The following is a 22,405-nucleotide window of genomic DNA, read 5'->3' on the forward strand; positions in this document are numbered from 1 at the left end:
GGTGATGGCTGTCTGGGGGAAAGATCAAGTTAGGAAGAGAGAAGAGGAATCAGCATAAGAAGTACCATTTCTCCCATTTAATCAGGTAACCAGGGGTATTTCCAATGGATCCTGTTTTTAGCTCTTAATTCACTTGCACTGAGCACAGACTGGGACAAACCCCAGTGAGAAAACATGGGGGTGAGAAATGCCTCTCAGCCAAAACCAGAAAGTAGTGTTGCATGAAACCAGCAAAATGAAAGCACAAACCTCTAATTATTTTAATATTGGAGAGCGATGTTGTTGCTCAGTGTGAGGTGCACAAACAACCCCTGGCCACAGGTCACGGTTCACTGGCATTTCAGAAAACATGGGCACTGGCACCATGCTTTCCTTGGACAAAACAGCTGGGTAACAAAATAAAATGAGCTTTGGGATAAAACCAACAAGCATATATCCACACAGGAGGTGGGTAATTGCTTTGCTGGGTGGTTTTTGCCAGATGTCATTTCAGTACTGTTCCACCCCAGCATACAGGAGATTTCATGCAGAGCATCAGCTGTGCAAACCTAGGGTGCTCTGGGCACAGAGACTGATAACCATAGGCTCATTCCCAAAACAGTGTCTCCTGGTGGTGATGTGGGTGTCGCTAGAAGCAATGATGTGCCAGAGGGTGAAAACCTCTGGTGCTCCTGATACTCCTGGATACAGGCAGGCCTGTTAGCTGGGTGCCTGCTACGGAACTGTAGGGCCAGCTGGGGCTCAATGCCCGCCCTACAGACCTGCTCAGGGCCAGCTCACCTCTCCTGACAGCAGTTTGACTGAGCACAATGGTTCTCCCTCAAGAAAACCTCCTTTTCCTTCAAAGCGTCATGGGAAGCAGCAAGGACAGATTGTTTGTGCCCTTGGTCCAAAGAGGAGTACGTTGAACTGAGTGGAGCATCACTGTGCACCTGGGATAACTCTCTGACTTCACTTGGAACTCAAATAAATGGCAGCAGAACTGCCTGGCTCCTTTTTACACAGAGTATCAACAACAAAAAAGCATTTTCTGATTAGCGCTGGAGCTGCACTCCAAGTGGGACACATCTATTAATAGAGTAAGTGAGCAGTCAGATATGCCCTTCAGTTTCTAACTCACACGTTGCACCACCCAGGGAAATTGTAATGCTGGATCTGTTTTGATGCCTAGCTTGATGAACTGGAGTATTTGCATGTTTACATCTCTTCTCTACGTGTGCTATGAAATGAAACTGGAAAATTAACTAAGAGTTTTTGGCTAAAAGGATAGAAATAAAACGAGGACCAGAGCTCATGCACAGTAGGTCAATATAATCAGGAGGCATTGATCAGTGGAACACAGAATGCTTTCATTGCCTTCAAAGTCGATACTGCAGAGGGAAAAATAGATGTACACAATTGTAAACACTCAGCCACAAAACACTTCACAGACAGCATTCAGTTCTTATGAATATTTTATAGCTTTTGGTGTTTTGGTTTGTGTTTTGTTGGTTTGCTTTTTCACTTCTCTAGTCTGTCACTTCAGAGAAGTTGAACACTTACAAAAAAACAGACAACAGCCAAGCTAAGCTCTCTGATGCTCATGCAGTCTTCACTTTGGTGACTGAAAACATGGGATTAAACATCCTGTGTTCTGTTTCATTCTGTGCTGCTCTTCTTATTTCAGTGGAAAAGTCTTCAGCAGGCATAAAATGAGCCTGCTCCTACATTTTTAATGCCTTAATGCTCACAGGGAAAGGGCTAAATTTCTGTGTTTTAAGCTAGACAGAGACTGTCCAATACTCATCAGAGACTGACTACAGATCTTACTCAATAATCTGCAATTCTGAACTGCAAATCTAAACATATTCCCGAAGCAGTAACACAGAACTGTGTTTAATACAGTATATTTATTTTTCAGTAATGGCTTGAAGCCCTTGTCATTGGCTGAGCACTTGAGCACAAAGTGCTGCACAAACACTGATGACAACACTGAATTTGTCCAAACACAGAGATTTGTCCAAATCTCTGCAGCAGTACAAAAGACAACAGCTTTCTGTAGCTAATGGGAAAGCACAGTACAATATTTGTTCTACTCATTATGCTTGTTTGGAAAACTATTAAATGTTCTGTGGCAAATGGCACTGAGAAATAGCTGAGAATAAGAGGCAGTTTAGTCCAGGTATCAAGTCATCTAGATACTAAATGATGTCACAGATAAAGATAGGCTGTGGAAAATGAAGGGAAGAAATTTCCAGAGGTCAGCAAAGGAACACAGAGAGGACACAGTTTTGATGAGAAAGTGCAGGGGTAAACCTTGCACACCATCCCAGAGGCCTATGAGCAGGGCAAAATAAGAGAAAAGCAGAATCCAAGTTACAGATACTGACCCCAAATGAGATCTTTAGCTAGGAGAGAATAGGAAAGACAGGATCTTGGAGGTATAATAAGAGTCTACCAAAACTCCAAGCAACCAGGATATGAGACTTAAGATGAGGTTCATCTTAAGTATCATTATGAACTTTCCGTATTTGCTTCTTAACTCAGAATTACAGAATCTGGCAGTCTTCCCCAGCTGGCCCACCTGGCAGCATAAACTGCTAATGGTCTTTAAGCTGTTCTAAATTGAAGTCTTTACATGACATTAAATCTTTTGCTTTTGCCCTGTGAAAGACTACCTGACACTTACTTGCAAATTTTAGTTTTTCTGTTAATTCATTGTTTCTTTCCTGTGAGGTTAAAGCACAACCAGGTGAAACGAGGTGAAATGTTGTGGATACTGATGGTATCTGAATTTTGGGGCATGGATTCAATAGTTCAGCTCAGTTGCCACGTCTTTTGCAATTTACACTATAAATAATTTTATTTGCCTGAGATTACTCTATGGGCTTTTTCAAGATTTTCAGTACAGTTGAGTAAGGATGATGACAGCTTTTCTTGCACCCTCTGCTGCTGGTGGTATTAAGTATGCAGCCTGGGGTCTGATGTCCCAGGCTTTGCCCCGTGCTCTGCAGCCATGCTGCCACACTGGTTGTCCTCATGGATGAGATTCATCTGACTGCAAGATCCCAACATCTGTATTTCATGTATTTCACAGAATCACAGAATTGCCGAGATTGGAAGGGACCTCAAGAGATCATCAGGTCCAACCCCCTGCTAAAGCAGGTTCCCTACAATTGGTCACACATGTAGGCGCCCAGATGGTTCTTGAGTATGTTCATAGAAGGACACTCCACAACCTCTCTGGGAAACCTGTCCCAGTACTCCATCACCAATACTGCAACAAGGTTCTTCTGCATGTTTGTACAGAACTTCCTGTGTTCAGGTTTTAGGCCATTACTCCTTATCCTATCGCTACACACCGCCAAGAAGAGCCTGGCCTCATCCATTTGCCTCCCACCTCCCTTCACATATTTATAAGCATTTATCAGCACCCCTCTCAGTCTTCTTTTCCCCAGGCTGAACAAACCCAGGTTACTCAGCTTTTCCTCACACGGGAGATGCTTCAGGCCCTCATCTTTGTAGCTTTCTGTGGACCACTTCCAAGAGATCCCTGTCTTTTTTGAACTGGGGAGCCCAGAATAAGTATTTGAACAACCCTGCAGTAGTTTCTTAAATAGGTTGAGTGCTTTTTTTTCCTCCGAAGAGTTTTTTCACCAGGAATAAACGTAGCCTAGGATGGTGTGTACCTTACAGACATCTAAAGTCATGTGAATTGGATTCCACCCAAAATGACCAAACTTTCAAAGTGTGAAACTTTTTCCAAAGATGAGCACAGGCCTGCTGTGCAGAAGACAACTCTGCACCAACTGCTGGACGTTACTGTGCCACTGTCTTGTGCTTTGAGCACATTTTCTGCAATGCAGAGTGTGCTTTTCCACCTCTCCTCCCCTCTTCGTATTCTCACAGCTGAAATGGTTGTGGCAGCACAGAGGGCTCCACGGATCCCAAATTTGTGTCCTGGGGCACCAAGGCATTGACCGTTGGAACACTGCCCTCAAATGATCAATTGGACAGGGTGGCACGCAAGCATTGCGCTGGCCAACCAGCGGCAAGTTGGGGTATTTCCTCACTCTCTGGAGAGGAACCACTATTTGTTTAATAGAGGTCACCACCTGAAAACATTGCTGTGCTCTTTTGGGCTGCCACACTCCAGGAAAGAGGAGCTGGGAAGCCGGACGCCGGCTGTGGGAAGCTCTGAGACCTGGAGGCCATTTTGGTTCTGGTAAGCACAGCTGTTTGCCTTCTTCCATTTGTGTCACGAAGAAAAACCTTCTAAAACCCTAGCTAACAGTTAGAAGCTCACTCTTGCTGCCTTGCCTGACAAAGCTGCAGACAGAGAGTGCTTTTGTTTGCTGAATTAATAAAGCATTTTGAGTGCTTCTGGCGATCCAGAGTGTTTTCCTAAGCCATAATAACATGGCCATATCATCTGATGTGCGCAGGTACAACAGCTGCATTGATTCTGGCAGTGAAGGCTCTCATTAGGTCTGGTAATTGTGGCAATTCTCCTTTCAGCAGGAAGCGGTGTTGAGATAGGTCAGGGCTGGAACCCTCCCAGAATAAATCTGCACTCTTCCAGCCGAAGCAACGTTGTGCTCCTGTGCACTGGGTGAGAACCAGGCCCTGCGGCTACGTGTGAAAGATGCTCCCCAACAAGTCTCAGCTAAATGGGAGGAGGCAAGGCTGTGCCTGTGCTTGCTTGCTTCTCTCTGTGAGGGAGCAGATGAGGTTGGGCAAATGTATGGAAAAGCAAATGTGGGAACAAAGCGAGAAAGTGGGCAGGAAAAGGTCAGCATAAAAATGCATTGGATATTTAGGTAAAGACAGTTAAAATGTCCAGTATTTTTTCCATCCCCTCCCTGCTTCATCCTTCCTTTGCACATTGTCTATTTGGTTAGATTTTTATCTTTTGAAGCCAGTTGTTTTGTTTTGTTTTGTTTTGTTTTAATCCAGATGCTTGCAAGATGCCTTGCCCAAATTTGAGCATTATATAAACAACAGGTAATGACCATAAACTAAGAAACATGTCTGTTAAATGTTCCTTTCTGAAATAGTTTAATGATGGATAACTCATTTTATGGCTGGATTAAAACACATGATGTGATTATGAAGTACTCAGAAGATAATGCAGATAAGCAGAGTGCTCTTATTAAATTCATAGTCACAGAGATCAGTTTTTTGCTGTAGAAAGGCAAACTCAGAAGTCTCTGGCAATCTCAAAAACCTTGCAGCAATATCCTGCATCCCTGCAAATCAGAGGTCTGTCTTCATGCCTTACCTCATTTTTTTCACTGTCTTCATTCTGTCAATGAAGCTGGGTTCAGTACGCCTCTGGTTTTCTCAAATATGTTCCTGCTCTCTCCCATTTGGGCCTTTTGCCTGGGAACACAACCCAGACTGATTTATGTACTCCCAGCCCGCTTAATACCTTCCCAATATCAACTTTTGACACAGAACTTGCAGGATTAGCCAATGCGCATGACTAAATTGAGGCACATTTCATTGTTTACTGCCTTGGCTATTATAAAAACTATTTGCACATAACAAACGAAGGCATAGTTGTGTGCATGGGTGTGTGTGCATGAAGAACACAGTCTACCAAAAGGATGGGTATCCAGATCACCTTCCTTCTTTTATAACTTGCTCATTGTAAAGCAAAGCCTTCTTTGTGATAAGCCATCAACTTTCTCTGAGGACAGAAAGTTACAGATTTAAATGTTGTGTTTTTATGCATTTGAAAGCCTTAAACTGTCATGAAGTGATGATAAGAACCATAGAATGGTTTGGTTTAGAAGGAACTTCAAAGATCTCCTCTAATCCCCTGTCATGGGTAAGGACATCTCACTAGATCAGGCTGCCCAGGACCCCATGCCACCTGGCCTTGAACTCTTCCAGGGATGGGGCATCCACAGCTTTCTTGGGCAATCTGTTCCAGTGCCTCACCACTTTCATTATGAAGAATTTCCTTCTTAAATCCAATCTAAATCTACCCTCTTTCAATTTAAAACCATTGTCCCTTGTCTTGTCCCTGTGAGCCCTGGTGAAAACCCTTTCTCCATCTTTCTTATAAGCCCCTTTTAAATACTGAAAGGCCACAGTAAGGTCTCTCCAGAGCATTCTTATCTCCAAGCTATACTTCCTGATCATGAAGAAGTTGTGATCAGTTTATTCCATAAAGTTAACAGCAACATGAAAGTTCAGTAATCTCCTTTCCAGGAGTCTGAATCTCCCAGTCTTACTTGGAGAAATGTATATGGATCCAGTTTTGTACTGATCAGCCTTCTCTTTGGCTATAGATTGCAGCTTGGGTGTAGTAGGAACTGGAGTCGTTTGGTTTGGTGAAGGGAATCTAATAGCAACCTACACCACTACTGGAGGGAGTGACAAGGGTGACGGAGTGGTAGGAGAGGATAAAATAAGGAACAACAGCAGTGTTTCCATCTTGTGAAGTTCATATAAGACATGAGGAAAGATTTATTCACTTATATGATGTGGCAGTCCTGCAACAAGTCACCAAAAGTAGTGGTCATAACTTCATGCTTGGGGCTTTTCAAGGCTCAGCCAAACAAAGCTAGGGCCAATGCAGATACCTAGTGTTGGTGGCAGCCCTGGTTTCAGCAGGAGGTTGGGCTGGAGACCTGCAGAGATCTCTTCCAAGCAGAGCCTTATCTGTGATGATTCTTTGATTGCAAAAAGTGATTCTTTGGGTTTAAAAACCACTGTAAAATGTTAAGCTGCAGTTTTACACATTAAGACAGATCTCTGAAAATGAGGTGGAATGGCTCTCTGACCTACCCTTAGCATATAGCCACAGAAGTAGATGTGCTTACAGTTTTTCTGGATACTTTATCATGGGTGCCAGCAGTCCCATAACCCATAGTCTTATCTACCTTTATCTGTAGATTTAGCATGTCACAGGAAACAGCCATGAAAGTTTATCCACCTCTTACTGTCCCTATAGTTTTGACTGAAGTGCACCCATAAAATCATAGAACGGCTTGGGTTGGAAGGGACCCCAAGAATCAGCAAGTTCCAACCCCCTGCCTGTGGCAGGGCCACCAGCCTCCAGGTCTGGTACTAAACCAGGTCATCAGGTACTTCACCATCTCATCTTCTACACAAGGCCTAAGCCCCACTTGAAAACCTGCCAGGTAGGGTATCCATTTGTGTGGCCACAGTGGTGTTCTCGATGTTCCCAGTCAGGCAATCACCCATTAACAACTGAAATATAACCCTCCATCCATTTCATACCAACATCTGTTTATTCCTGGTAATTTTAAATAAATCTAATTTAAACAATCCAGTTTGGAATAATTCCATTTTAAATAAAGGCTATGAAGAGAACAGGCTTTGTATGACAACATTGCGCATGTCAGTCTTAACTAGAACATTTCTTGTTTCACATCTGATTCCTCTTTCACTGAGAAGGAAAACTGCTGAAATTCCGTGCCTCCAGTGCAGCAGTAATCCAAACCTTCCTCCATCTTTCCCCAGCAGAGAGCCACCATGTGCACAGGGAAGTGTTCGAGGTGCATTGGGATCACCCTGTTCCCGCTGGCTGCGTGTGCTATAGTCTCCAACATCCTCCTGTACTTCCCCAATGGACAAGTTCTGCAGCTCAGTGAGATAACCGATCTGGTCTGGTTTTTCCAAGGCATTCTGGGAGCTGGAATACTGGTAAGAGAGAGGAGTTTCTTCTGTTTGTGTTTTGTAGAACTTCTGTTAATGTAACAAAAATCATGTTAATTCCTTTTCAGAAACATCTGAGTAGGTTAACTGGGAAGGTAGAGTGCAGAGATGAGAATTTAAGACTAAAAAAGTCCCAGTTCCTGAAATACAGTCTATTCCTGAAATAAACATCAGCTTTTCCACATCATGAGTAAGACTGCCTTTCCACTGTGAAGAACAGTGATGTGGGTGATCATGTCTTTGCAGTTGAAGCATAGATGAGGTCCTAAGCTAGCTAGAGGTGGTGAGCTTTCACCTTGGATACAGTCCTTCTTTATTCCTCTCACTGATTTTATTCTCACAAAACCTACCTAAAAATATTAAGGGCAAAACTGAAATGTGTTCTGGTGGGTGTTCATTAGTGACCCAGCCACCATCATGTGAATGTGGAGCTGAAAAGGACTTGAACCCCAAATGCCTCCCACACTCCTCCATACTCAGCTTCTCTTGGATTTGGTCTGATTTGTGCGTGCTGTTTTGTGACCAGTTCTCCATTCCAAGACTTAGAAAAAAATTGAATATCCGTAACCAGAAGGGAACATATTTGGGAATAGTGATATTTCCAGTTCATTAGAAGCCTACTCTGTGCATGTTCTTTCAGTTATCCACTCAGGTGCAGACAAAAAGCTGAGCAAGTGACATGCATATGACAAGCAGTGAATGTCATGCAGCCCAGGCAGATGGTAAATTGGTGCAGAGATGGCTATCTGCACATCAGAAAACTGAATGTTTAGAAATAATTAACTTAGAAAGAAGTAAATCTTATTCAGTTGGGCCAGCTAGCACTTAAGTCTATAGAAAACTACAATGGATGTGGTTCAGACTTATATTTCCCCCTGCAGAAATGTGGTATAGGATCATTCAATAAATTGCTCCCCACCAGCAGCTTGCCTGCTTCTTCTTCTAGCTGCTACTTGGGCATATTATTCACACTGAGCTTGAACGTAAGCAATGAGTGTGTGGCAGGAAGCTTAAAGGAAGAACTACATGAGAGACCGGTGGAAAATTGGTATCACTGCAAGCCCAGGAGTCATTGGCGTTCAATGAAAGAAAAGGCAAATGTCAAGCATGAAAGCATCACAAGCTCATTCAGAACGTGCCTTCTTTTAAGGCTGCCACAGAGGCTTTCCTGTGGTCAGCACTGCATACTTTAAAAATGAGAACAGCAAAGGGAGAGGGAAGGAAGCATTTGCATTGGCCTTCAAAACACAGACACCAGCAGTAGGAGTAATTATCAATCCACAAATACTGCCATTGAGTGTACATGTTTTCCAGAAGACAGTATGAGAAATGCCCACAGGTGGAGTAGGGAAAGATCATCGGCTCCATCTTCCAGATGCTGGAAGCATGGAAAAGTGGCATCTGGCTCCTGGGCCATAGGAGAGGTAATGCAGAGGGCAAGAATAAAACCATAACTGGAGCCTGGGCAGTATCCTGACTCCACAGTAAGAAAGACTGGGCTGCACAGCTCTCCGCCATGAAAACATACTTGCCTCCAACTGGAAACTCACCCACTGATGGATAGCCAGGTCTTCAGCACACTTCTTAGCTGAGCAGCCAGTCTCGCTCTTTCTTTCTCCTCCTGTTGCTTCTCTAATGGGAATTTACATGACATGAAAACCTTTCCATTTACTTATTTCCAAAGTTTAGGTTATAAAGAAATGAAGATTCTCTCCATGTGCCATAGTAACATCCTACCTGATGGGAAGCCTCTGTGAAGCACTGGGAAATGCCTGTTTGAATCATGGCTTACTTGCAGTCCTCATTTTACAGACAGCAGCCAAATCTAACAAATTCTCATTCCTGGATCAAAAAGCAGGTGTTTATAATCAGATAGAGAGAAAAAAAAAAAAAAAAAGCTGCCAGGCAGATCCTTTATGATGAGCCAGGCTAATAAATTAAAGTGCTTACAGCTTAGATGAGAAACCTCTGATGGAGAGAGTTCTGAAGGACAGGGTGCTCATTCAATGGGATGAAGTGCTAGCTCACCCTGAAAGCCAGGTGGCAATGTACTGCCTTGGGGACCACTTGTGTTTAAGAGTTGGCTATCTCACTTCTCTACCCTTGCAAGACTCCATCTGTGGTTGAACAACCACTGTAGGTGCTGAAGGCTGTCCCTGAGGGGAGCATAAAATGTACCTAGGAGTAAATGCACCAGGAAATGTTTTGGGGCTACAAGTCTAAGGAGGTTTTGTAACACTGTCCTGTACAGTCTTAAATGGATTTTCACAATATACACATAAATTCCCTGGACTTCATTCACTGTGAACATTCTGCTTTTCATCTCCTACATGAGACGACATCTCATCATGCTGATTTTACATCTTTTCCATTTTTCTTTTTCTTTTTTTTTTCCCTCCTCCTTTCATTAACTTTACAGGGACCATTTCCTACTTTGTATGATACTGTTCTCTTACACAGCTCTGTGAAATCCATGCAGTAATAGTGGTGGACAGATTCAAAGCAGCAGGAGTGCTTTGGCTGCAAAGCTAGACTGATAAAAAGCTTTATTGCCCTCTAGCTACCAAACTAAATGCAGCCTTTCCTATCTCCAGAACACCTGTGTAAGTGGCATGACATCCTGAGATACAGATGGTAGCTGACTGCATTGTATCTGCCCAGATCCACCTGTTCATTACCATGGAGAAAGCTGATGTGAACTGGGAGTTCCCTGCTGACTAAAGTCCATTGTGAAGGTTTTCTGGAAGCTTAGCACAAAGAACAAAAGCTTTGAAACACAAAAGTGTTTCAGGAAGCTTAAAACCGATTTCCCAATTATAATTTAGACCAGGATGCATAAAGAATTTAAACTACCATAACTCAAGTTGTGCCAGGGAGGGTCAGATTGGATATTAGGAAAAATTTCTTTTCAGAAATGGTGGTGTTGCACTGGCACAGGCTGCCCAGGGAGGTGGTGGAGTCATTGTCTCTGAGATGTTAAAGAACTGTGTGCATGTGACACTGAGGGACGTGGTGTGTGGGCATGGTGAGGATGGGTTGTTGGTTGAACAAGGTGATCTTGGAGGTCTTTTCCAACCCTAATGATTCCATGAGTCTATGATCCTATAAAAGAAATCTTGCTGCAGGGATACAGAAATCTCTTTAGATTCTACTAAAGTGAAAGTCAAGAGGGAAAGGTTTTGTTTTGGCTCATGGAAGTTTTTTACTTTCTCAAGATAACATGTTTATCTTTATTATATTTTTTTTCATGAAAATTCAAAATTCCCATTCCAGCTGAGGCAGTATCCCACAGGACAAAACATTCAACTGAGGGAGAGGAAGGAGGGCATGGCACAAAATATCACTATGGCTTATGCAAGTAAGATGTGGATGGCTTTATCTACACCCCAATGACCTGACCACAACCTGCTTCCTCCAGGCCCATCCATTGGAGCAGTCCCAGCTTGGGTCAGGGAGAGAGACTGACTGACCAGTGCAGCCTTCCTAGCACTTAAATGGGAGGTGGAGGATGGAGATTCAAGTTTGAGACCAGCAAAAGGCAAAATAGTTGGCCTCCTACCTCCATTGCTCCAGCAGCAAACTCTAATAGTGGAGCAGGAGGAAATATTTCAAGAGCAGAAATTATATTTTGTCAGAACAAAACCAAACAATCTCCTGCTAAGAATAAGCAGTATAGCTTCAGATAGCTTTAGCAGGCAGAATTACTGTGTTAGAAGCTTGCCAGGCAACTGTAATGCCACTCTTCTTCCTTAGTTACTTTCAGCAAACACAGCACCTCAACTGGTGTAACTCACAGAGAAGAGCCCGAAAGTAGTTTGCATTTGATGAACATGAAGCTCCTAGACTTCAACAGCCACCCAAGCAGAAGGACTGTGTGCCAATCCAACTTGTGCTTTTCTCGCAGGTTATTTTGCCAGCATTCATGATGCTGGGAGCAGGCGGAGCAGGATGTTGCGCTAACAGATGTGGGGTAAGTAGATGTGTTGAAATGGTGCTGTGGGGTTTGCACAATAGCTCTGAAATGGCTGCTCAGCAGGTGGAAACGTAAAATAACAAACCGTCACACCACCATCAGCAGCCAAGTCATGGAAATGCAGAAGAAGAGCTTGATTTGCAGCGTCCCTGGGCTGGGGCAAAGAGCTCATTTAGCTGACAAGAATGTAATGATATTGCAGACACTGATATGAAGGGAATTGTACTCAGCCAGGGCAGGTACTGGGGCATTTAGCCACAGCGCTGAGGGTAGGGGAAGCAAAGATACTTCACCTCACCCTGCAAAAAGTAAAGCATGTCTCCTGCTTCCTCCTGCTTGAAGTGATGGTCCTCTTTCCTCCAAACTCCTCCATGGCAGTTTTCTTTTCCATAGATTTATCCCTGCTTACCTCTATAAGGGCAGATAGGGCACCTACTAAAAGCCTGAGCTTCCATGGCTGGCACTTAGGAACCAGCACTGCTTCCCAAGGGCTGGTCCCCATGGGAGGCTCTCATCCATAGCATGCATTTGCCCAAGGGCTGTGTACATGACAGGTGCAAATGCAATTTGAGCTCTCCGTCATCCAGACAAAGGCCAGAGAGACTTTTTCTCTCAATAATTAAGAATATTATAAAGCAGCATATTATACAGACATCTCCATTAATTTTCATGCCCAGGGCACAGACTTCTCTGAGGCCATCATCATTAGCAGGAATAAACTGACTTACGTGTTTTTTTTTCAGTCTGTATCCTCCCCAAGAGCAACCTATAGTAAGAGATTCCATGCAATAAAGCACTTCTTCTGCACTCTCCAATTAATGTTTAGTTTGATCCATGAAATAATCTTTACCTCTTCAAGATTTTTCATTTTACTTAGTTCACTATGAATAATACAAAAATAACATTCTTCATTGGGATGTCAGTGAGTTCGTCCCAAAGGACAAGCCATTACATTGATCTTACTGAATGTCATGTTCACATCAAGGAGGATTTGCTAATGATGGCCAAGCGGGCCAACTGCAGAGCTGGGATGTGAGCTCTCCCTTCCTCCCAACAATAAATAGTACACAGTGAAAGTCAAATGTCCCAGGACAGGCTGTGTTTCTCCCTCAGCCCATTGACTCTGGTGGTATCACAGTGTTGCCAGTAGCCCACATCTGCAGACCTCCACGTGCTCCTCTGCTCACCACCACCCTCCTTTTGATCTTTGAGATGTCCCAGCTATCACGGAATCACAGAATTGCCAGGGTTGGAAGGGACCTCAAGGATCATGAATCTCCAACCCCCCTGCCACATGCAGCTATGCCCCTTGGTGGCCAGATATCCTGTCTATATTTTCCCAGCACTGATAGGTAATGGACAAACTGTTCTTCCTCTGCCTTATTTGAACTGGATAATCCTTATAGGTCCCTTCCAACTCAGTATATTCTACAATTCTACGATTCTCATTTGCTGTTATAGAGGCATACAACAAACATCACTGAGAAAATGGTTTATGTTCTGCTCTATCTGTAGAAAGAAAGCCAATGGCCAAATGATGGAGCTTCTCAGACTACACTAGGGAAAAGTCTTGATGAGGACAATACACATTTGAAATATCTGACTTCTAGGATAATGGAAATTGCCCACCTCTTGACAGTGGAAATGAAAGTAGCTGTACAAGCCATCCAATTGCATAAACAGCATGTAGCCCAACACAGATATGAGGTGGGTGCACAGGTGAAAAACAAGCTGCTACGAATGGCAGTAAAGAGCATATTCCCTGCAAAGCCCTAGGGGAGAAGTGATTTCTAAGCAGTGTAAAACATAGGAGTTGGACTCAATGATCATCGTCAGTGTCTTCCAACTTGAGATATTCTACAGTTCTATAAAAGAGGCAGCTTTTGTAGGGAGATCTGAAGACCAATGATGTGTTTCTTCAGGATAAAGAATCTTAGGAAAAATTTGCTTTGGACATAGTGGGAAAAAATGTACAGAGACCCAGAAGGTTCCTCAGACATCCTGACCATATGGGCTGCGTACCCAAAGCTGGGAATGATGTGAGTCACCAGGCTCTGGAGAGCAGAGAGCTCTGGGACTGGTTCAGACACGCACAGTGGCAGTTCTGCGAGGATCTGAAATGAGATCCACAGGTCTTGGTGTCTTGTCCACCATCTTCTACCCACCAGTAGAGAAATAACACTCACTGGAGCTACTCAGGCATCACTGAGGTCCAAGGATAGTTTCTGCTCAGGTACCTTAGATGTAAAATGGTCACTTAGACAATGCTCAGCATTGCTTTTCAAAGAGAAAGGAAAAGGGCTAGAGAACCCATAATACTCCAAATTATTACTCAATCAGAACACTGCCATTTTCCTCAGGGTTGAGACTCTATCCTATGATCATTTGTGCAATTCCTAGTTTAATAGCTCCAGACTTCATCACAGTCCTTCCATGCTAAGTATCAACAACAGCAGTAATAATAATTACTATATTTCTCATTGTTTTATTCATCTTTTGTGTTCTCCAGTTCATAGTGATGATGTGCTGCATTGAGTAATTTTTTTTATTAATCCATTTAAAATTGTTCCCAGCCGACGCATCTGGATGGCTTCTTGTTCTTGCATTATGAAGTAATGATTTTGGAAAGTAAGAGATGTAGAAAGTGATTCAGTGTCCTGCAGCTTAGCATGCACACCACTGAAAGGATTAGCAGCATTGGCACAACAAGGAAAAAAAGCCCCTTGAAAAACAGCTTATGTCATTGCCTCAGCAAACACACTGCAGCATGTCCCACTACACCTTCCTTAGTAGTAACTGATGGAACAAGAATAGATGTAACAGCTTTCCAGAACAAACAACTTAGATAAGCAAGATATCCAGATAGCCAGATAGGTTATTAATTCCTGAAAAACTAACACAAAAAAAAAAAAACCAAACAAACTCGGAAACAGAAAAACAGGGCAAAAAGGAGCAGTGCAGAGCAGTAGCAGCTGGGACACAAGAAACTTCACCAAAGTGGCTGGTGCAAATGCTCAAAGAATGAATGCTAAAAGTCTTCATTAGCTCAGCACAGACAAACTAACTGTGAAGAATAAAGCATTGAAACTGCAGAAGAAAGCAAAAACAGTCAGCAAAATCAGCAAAAATGATAGCAAAATATTTTCAGGAGGTAGTCAGGCCATGAAAAAATAATAATTTCTACAAACTCAAGCATCCCAGCTTAGACTTAATACTGCAACTGAAAAATGAGGAAATTACATAAATATATATATATATATAAATATATAAAACAAGTAATAAGTGAAAATAGTATAACAAGGGTAAATGCTGAACAGTTGAGATGATGAGACAGTTAATAAAACTGGATTTCCATAGAATGTGCAACAAGCCTATAGAAAAATCTCCAGAACCATAGAATTAGTGGGGAGCTGTGTCTAGTAAATGCCAAGAAGAGCCAGTTCAACAGCTACACTGCAGCAACAACTGCAGCTGAGTCCCCTTCAGTGACAAGTAAACCTTTGGCTATATGATCAGAGGCACAGTAAAAGAAGCATGTGAGATGAAGGCAAGCATGCAGCCAAGAAATTTCAAAGGATAAAATCCTGTGTTAAAGAACAATCACGAAAGCTAGAACCAACAGGTACTACTAGTACTACTAGTACTAGCACTAACCACTGTAAAACAGTAATAGAAAGAAAGCATTTGTCTTTTTTTATCATAATTGTCAATAGGTCTGTTGTGCTGAGCTGAAAGTATCATAAATGAAGTCCTTTAACCAAGATGTAGAACTCACAGATGAAGTAAATGAGGAAACAGACAGGGAGTAATGGTTCAGCTCAGGTAGGAGTTTCAGGCACAGTATCAGTCACTCACCGTCACTGTGAAGCACAGCTGGTGATCTTATTATGAGAGGCAAGGCATCAGCTACAACCCAGGCACTGCTTTGATCCAGGACAATACCAGACTACCTACATTTTGCTGACCATAACCCTCCACTAAGACACAACTCAGCCAACATGCAGATAAAGACAAGAGCATCCAGCTCGGCAAAAATCAGACAGAATTGTGAATCAGTATGATGAAATAATTTTCCCAAGATACCCCAGCAATTTGCAATCCAGGGATTGCTATAGAGGCAAAGAACACACAAAATGAGTCAATTCACAGCTGACAACAGGCAAGAATGTACAAAAAGCAGTAATGTCATCCTCTGGCAAGTTGGAAACTGCGTCCACCAGCTTGAACGTGCCTGTATAGGGAATTGTTTTCAAGATTGTGTCATAAATCTCCATGGTGGACAGTGGATATTTCCATCTGGCTCTGCAGTACAGAGCTCTGCAGAGCAGCTGACATTAGGGCCTTCCTTTTGGACTGATAGTTGTCACTGGGATTTGCTGGCTATGGGGAAATGGAGGCCTGAAGTGCCTGGCTTCAAACCCAAGTCATGGATGGGACTATTCTCCATGTGCTTCCTCAGGCTTGCTTGTGCCCTGACCCTCAGGCCACAGGGTTTCTTTTCTCTTCTTCTTGGCAGAGCTGTGAACAACCACAAGCCTTGTTAAGAACTCTTCACTGAACCAGTGGGTTGCCTGTCCCAGATGCAATGTTAGTAGCACCTGCCTGAGTGTCTTATTCCTATTTACAGACAGCAATACATCCCATTCACTAGTGGAAAACTGCCCTGGAACAAAGGGAACAGTTCTGTGGAGGTAAAGAAACACAGAATATCCCAAGCTGGAAGGGACCCACAAGGATCCAGGCACTGGAATGGGCTGCCCAGGGAGGTGGTGGAGTCCCTTTCCCTGGAGGTGTTCAAGGAACGTTTGGATGTTGTGTTGAGGGACATGGTTTAGCGAGAACATTGGTGATAGGTGGATGATTGGACTGGATGATCTTATAGGTCTTTTCCAACCTTGGTGATTCTGTGATTCTGTGATCACTGAGTCCAACTCCTGGCTCCACAAAGAACCACCCAAAACCCCGATGTCTGAGAGCCCTGTCTAAAAGATGTGTTCTGCCTCCAAAGGAATATGTTCCTGACAGATTATAGAGAAAATAAAGAGTATATTATAAACAAAATGTATTTTTAAAACATGATTAGTATTTGTTAAAATTCCTTGTGCTAAGGTGCAAATATAAAATCTGAAAATACATAATGTCTTACTGTTTGAAAATCTTGGCACCTGATGTATTACTGGTTGACGTAAGATCTGAAATACACTTGAAATTAAACAGCTTTCTATGTATTTAATTATTAAAACCAACATTACATTGAGAAGTGTTAATTCTCAGTTTATGCCAGTTTTTGACTTAAGTCAAACAGAGCATGGAAATAAATGGAGAAAATACCTTAAAAAGGGTACCCAAAATACTATCATAGAAACAAGAATGGCTTGGGTTGGGTTAAAAGAGACCTTAAAGCTCATTCAGGGAACCTGCTGTGGGCTGGTTGCCCCCCACCAGCTCAGGCTGCCCAGGGCCCATCCAACCTGGCCTTGAGCACCTCCAGGGATGGGGCACCACAGCTCTCTGGGCAGCCTGTTCATTTGAAGCCACCATTTATTCACTGCCACATGGACCAGAATTCTCAACGAGTGGTGTTTACCACATTTCAAGCTATTGCAAAATGAAGGAAAGCAGCAATAAGAAAGACTCTGTTACATTTCTCATCAATTGACAAAAATTACTAATGCATACTTCACTGCTTTCATACCTGGTTCAGAAATTGCTTGCTTCAGTTGGTTCAAGGGCTGAGAGAGGTGCTCTGGGAGAATAATTTGGAATGACAAGTCATGTGAAATAGGCCACATCATATCACAGTTTCATTCATGGCTCATCAGATTTATAACAATAAAACTAAGAACGATTAAATCTCTGGTCTTACCTACTTTTAAAAGTAAAACACGTACAATCTGAAACCCTTTAATATCTAGGATAGCTGAACTAGTTAGAAGTCAGCTATCTTTTATTCCACAGATATCATCCTATGACTTTTATCATACAGTAGGAAACAGATAGCTTCCTTCCCATTCAGTGTAAGCTTTCCATGATATTCGGTGCCTATGTGTGTGTGATACTGAAGGTCTTTTCCCTTTCAGATGCTGCTGTCAGTGCTTCTGGCTCTGCTGGGGTTTGCAGGCGGAGTGTACTGCGCAGTCTTCTCCTCAATGGGGTTGATTGGGGGCCCTCTGTGTGACACAGGTGATGGAGAATACCTCTATCCTTTCAGAAACAACACTCTAGAGTGAGTATGACTTACTGGCTCCTCTCAGTTTGTGTTCCCTGATTTCACTGTTCTTCTTTTCATAGAAAACTTATTTTTTTTAAGTGAACAGATGGTCAACACTGTCTACACCCAAACTCATGCTCCTCTGAGCTGGCATGTTCCAGCTGGTCATCCCTTTGGCCAAGAGCTTACCTATAGGCAAAGTGCCTACGTTTCTCCCATTGTGCTTGTCAGCAACCCCTTGTGCGTGTCGCACCATGCCTTCAAAAGGCAGCTGAGCGATGAGCTGTGACTGTCATCAGAGTCAAGAGGAAGCATTTGATAATTATGCCATATTAATCTGTTAAATCAACATGAATTCAGTCTACTCTGCCTACTTCTGAAAAGTAAAACAAAAATCTCCTTTGATCCTTTAAAGACAAACTTGGCAACCACACTCTTCAGGCCAGACCTAGAGATGATGGATGGGCTGAGATACCTCAGCAGAAAAGGAGAATATGGAGAAATATTTTAAAACCATTGGATACTTTTCCCCTTAGGTTTTAGCACTGCTGTGAGCATGCAGAAAAACATGGGTATAGTCATTAATTGCACCTCTGCAAAGAGAATCCTGAAGAGAATAATCAGATTTACGAATTGCAGTATAATTTGAGACTCCCTTTTCACACTGTGCAAACAAATTCAAAAAATGTAAAGCCAGAAAATGCAAAGCTGTTCTATAATGGCATACAGGTGAAAGCATTCTCAAATTCTCTAATACATTGCCAATATTCTTCTTTATAATAGATACAATTATTTGTTCAACCAGACAACATGGAGCATTTGCAAAGAACCTGAAAACATCATCCTTTGGAACACTGTCCTTTTCTCTGTTCTCCTGGCCATTGGTGTGATTGAAGCAATTCTTTGCTTAATTCAAGTCACCAATGGACTCATTGGCTTTGTGTGTGGCACATGTATGAGGAGAAGAAAGGTTGGTATGCAGTAAAAGATAACAGAGAGCTTTACATTCTTACCACTTCTTTAATGGTAATGGTACTTAATCAGAGAAAGATGCACAAACCCTGACTGAATACCTCTGGAAAACAGAGGCAATTCAGATGCATTTGCACATTATCAATGTGCAAAAAAAATCATTTCAATGTAGACTGGGATAACTCAGCTCTCAGATATTTCAGAATAGCTGAGAAGTGTGATACTTCCCATATTCAGCTGCACATTTGTTTTCCTGCTCAAGAAGACTTTTGAATAAAGTGTAATGGCCCTCCAAAAATGTGTAAGTGGGAAATATAAGAAATAGAGGAATTTTAATTGGTAAAAGTGTCATTTTACAGAACAGTAGAAAACTTCTTTCCTATTTCTTTTATCACCACTGCTACCCTTCCAATCTTTGCTTTCATTGTACAAGATGCTTGCATGAAGTCTGATGTCCCTCTGGAATATTAATTAACCATTTTTCATTCACTGCCTTTCAGACAAACATTTCGGGAATGTGAACCACCTGCAGGGGATACCAAGACATGCCTTGAGCTGCAAAGTCAGATATTACAAAAATAATGCATTGTGCTGTATTTATGAGGGGGAACAAAGAAACCCACAAATTTTCAGCAGCTTCAGGGGAGTAAAATGGATTTTTTTAATGAAGAAATCAAGACTGAAAATGGCTAGGTCATTCACATCTGAGAGAGATTTTCATCTCTCTAAATACTCCTGCTGAAACTTAGGTAGTGCCAAAAACACAGATCTGTCTGCTCCAGTCTGCCATGTTTATGTATAAAGTAAGGTCCCCACATAGAAGCTCATCATTTGCCCTCTTGTGTTCACGGGAAACCGAATCACTGACAATGTGTGCATTTATCAACTGCACAAAGCAGGATGTAAATAGCTCTGCCTGGATGTAAATAGCTTCCTGTCTTCTCCAGACTCACCTTGAGCTCACATGTGTGTTCCTCTTACCTTGTTACCTGGGAACCCAGTTTTAATTTAGAATCCACAGAGAATATATTGAGCTGCACCCACAGCACTTCAGAGTCAAATGATGCACGCAGACTTTAACCTCCTTCAGCCACCCTGGATCCAAATCCCTGTGTTTGCTATCTTGCTGTCACCAAAGCTCAATTCTTCAGGTGCATCTGCTACATGCAGTAGCCCTGGCAGAGAATTTTGGTCAATGCAGACCATATATTTTGGAGCAAGAGTTTAACTAAGTGCAAAGGAGAACCTCAGCATCAATCTTGCCCTCACAAGACTGTGTAGAAGTCTCACTAAATTCCACACAGCTTTGTAGGGCTGTTCTAGAATAGATCACATGCACGAGCAATTAACTGGTAAAGAAAAACATTAAATCAATAAGGTGAGTAATTACACACAGCTCAGTAACAAATCAGAGATATAATCTGAAAGGCAGCAAATTGCATAAGTCTTACTGTTACAGCAACAGTAATCCCAAGGAGGAGCTGCATAATTCTTCACCACCATTCACAGTCAAGCCTTTCATGCCAAAGCCCATGACTGGCAAGTTTCAGAATCCCCATCAGTCACTGTCTTCCTCAAAGGCTGTTCTTGGGCATGACTTCCCTGAGTCAGGCAAACTGTAATTGTTATCCATCCTGAATGCCTGTAGAGAGTTATGAAAACCTGAATATATCTAAAACTGTTGGAATCCATTTTCCAAAAAGAGGCATTTACGTTTTCTCAGTCAACTGTTCATATTTCTGTATTGTAGCATTCTGTGCACACCCAGACCTTCCATACACCATATTTGCCATCCTCTAATGCAGCACACGAACCCTTTGCAAGAACTGGTGAAGGAAATGTCAGTAGTGCTAAGACTAGCACACAGACACTTCCTTGAAGCATAACTTCACCCCTGGAAGCAAGCAGAATGACCTATGAAGTTTAAAATGCCTGTTGTAAAGAGAGCGTAAGACTGGTTGAGGTTTGCCAATGTGATTTAGGTGCATCCAAACTTGTCAGGTGGCCTCAAATCTGATGTGCATTGTAAGCAGCAAAGCCTGTGCAATACCACCATAAAAAAAAAACAGACACCAATTGATTCAACTGCAAAGGAAGTCAAGGAGGCAGCCAGAAGGATGCTTAGTATGTAGTCAGATTGAGAGACGGGATTGATGAGATCTTCATGGCCCTTAAACATCAGCCCTGCCCTCATCCTTGAAGTTTTTTCACCCTGTTTCTTATCTCAACAAGAGATTCAGTTTGTGCTGCTCCAGAACCAGTACAAGGAAAGATACTCACCTGTATCTAGCATTCCACGGAAAGGTAAATGTACTGCTGCCACCTCTTTGTACCCAGCTGTCCTGCCCCAGGGATGCTTAGTGTTGTGTCTGTATACTAATGGGGACACCTCTGTAATCACTGGTTTCACTGATAGATGTAAATATTAAATATTGCTATTCTGAAATTGTGTTCTGCTTTGATTTGTGTGACCTAAATGGCTCAAGGCTTCAAACTAGAATTTCAGAATTGGTGTTGCTACTGATTTCAGTTGTGGTCTTTTTTTTTCCAAAATGGAAAGAATTATTTCTTTTATTTTGTACTGGACGCATGAAGAATTTAGTAAAACTAAGGAAATCACAATATTCTTCTTATCTTTTATTTCTACTTGTCCCTTATCTGTCTTCAATCTAACTATCTATCTATACATCTATCGTTTCCATATCTATATTTTCACCCTAAAGAATTAAAGTCAAAACTCAGACAGATATAATGACCAACTATTTGCAAGGATTAAAAAAAAAAAAAAAAAGTTGAATTCTTCTCTTCCTCCTACAGCTGAAAATGATGGAGAAGATCAGCCAGATACAAAGCTGTGCTGGTCAGAAGAGATAATACTCCTTGTTAGGATAATGCTCCTAATAAATGAAAGAAAGTGTTCCTGGGGTTACAGTAATAAAACTGTAGACCAAGCACACTATTTGAAAAACTGCTTCAGAGACCAATGGCCTGGTGCTGTAGCTGCCAGGGCTAAGGATGTGATTAATATCTGGGCTGGAAACCACAGGCTGGGTCAGTTGAGTATCCCAAATATTTATCCTTTGTGTCACTGAAGGTATCCTAGAATATCCTGACTGCAGGTCCAGAAGGGCATGTGCCTTCACAGGTGCTCTATAATATCTGCTTGCCCATAGGGACATCTCAGGGGCATCCTCTCCTCTCCTCTCCTCTCCTCTCCTCTCCTCTCCTCTCCTCTCCTCTCCTCTCCTCTCCTCTCCTCTCCTCTCCTCTCCTCTCCTCTCCTCTCCTCTCCTCTCCTCTCCTCTCCTCTCCTCTCCTCTCCTCTCCTCTCCTCTCCTCTCCTCTCCTCTCCTCTCCTCTCCTCTCTCCTCTCCCTTTCTCCCTTCTCTTTCTCCTTTCTCCTTCTTTTTCATACAATAGATGCAATAACTGAGAGTCACCTAGTGGCAAAAGAACACAACAACAGACTCAATGGGAAATTGGTCTTAATGCAATTTCATGCCCGTACGATGCTTCTTGTAGACACTACATATCAGCAAAACCACCCCAGCTTCAATTAGATTACATACACTTTTTCT

General features: G+C 42.5%; 1 protein-coding gene and 1 long non-coding RNA gene across 2 annotated transcripts; one reads left to right on the forward strand and one right to left on the reverse strand.

Annotated features, from left to right (window-relative positions):
* Positions 1-7,225: 7,225 nt before the first annotated feature.
* Positions 7,226-15,563, reverse strand: LOC149920318 (uncharacterized). Its single transcript, XR_016463432.1, has 2 exons — positions 15,500-15,563; positions 7,226-7,701 (listed from the first exon to the last, which is right to left on the reverse strand). It is a non-coding gene; the product is annotated as an uncharacterized LOC149920318 (long non-coding RNA).
* On the forward strand, positions 7,489-21,230 carry LOC116244470 (transmembrane 4 L6 family member 1-like). Its single transcript, XM_031616158.2, has 5 exons — positions 7,489-7,659; positions 11,576-11,641; positions 17,725-17,870; positions 18,639-18,825; positions 19,328-21,230. The coding sequence occupies exons 1-5, from the start codon at positions 7,489-7,491 to the stop codon at positions 19,346-19,348; spliced, it is 591 nt and encodes a 196-aa protein (XP_031472018.2). The 3' UTR covers positions 19,349-21,230.
* Positions 21,231-22,405: the final 1,175 nt, after the last annotated feature.

Source organism: Phasianus colchicus, chromosome 1 (genome assembly GCF_987193195.1).
Source record: "Phasianus colchicus chromosome 1, bPhaCol1.hap1.1, whole genome shotgun sequence".
Lineage (NCBI taxonomy): Eukaryota > Metazoa > Chordata > Aves > Galliformes > Phasianidae > Phasianus > Phasianus colchicus.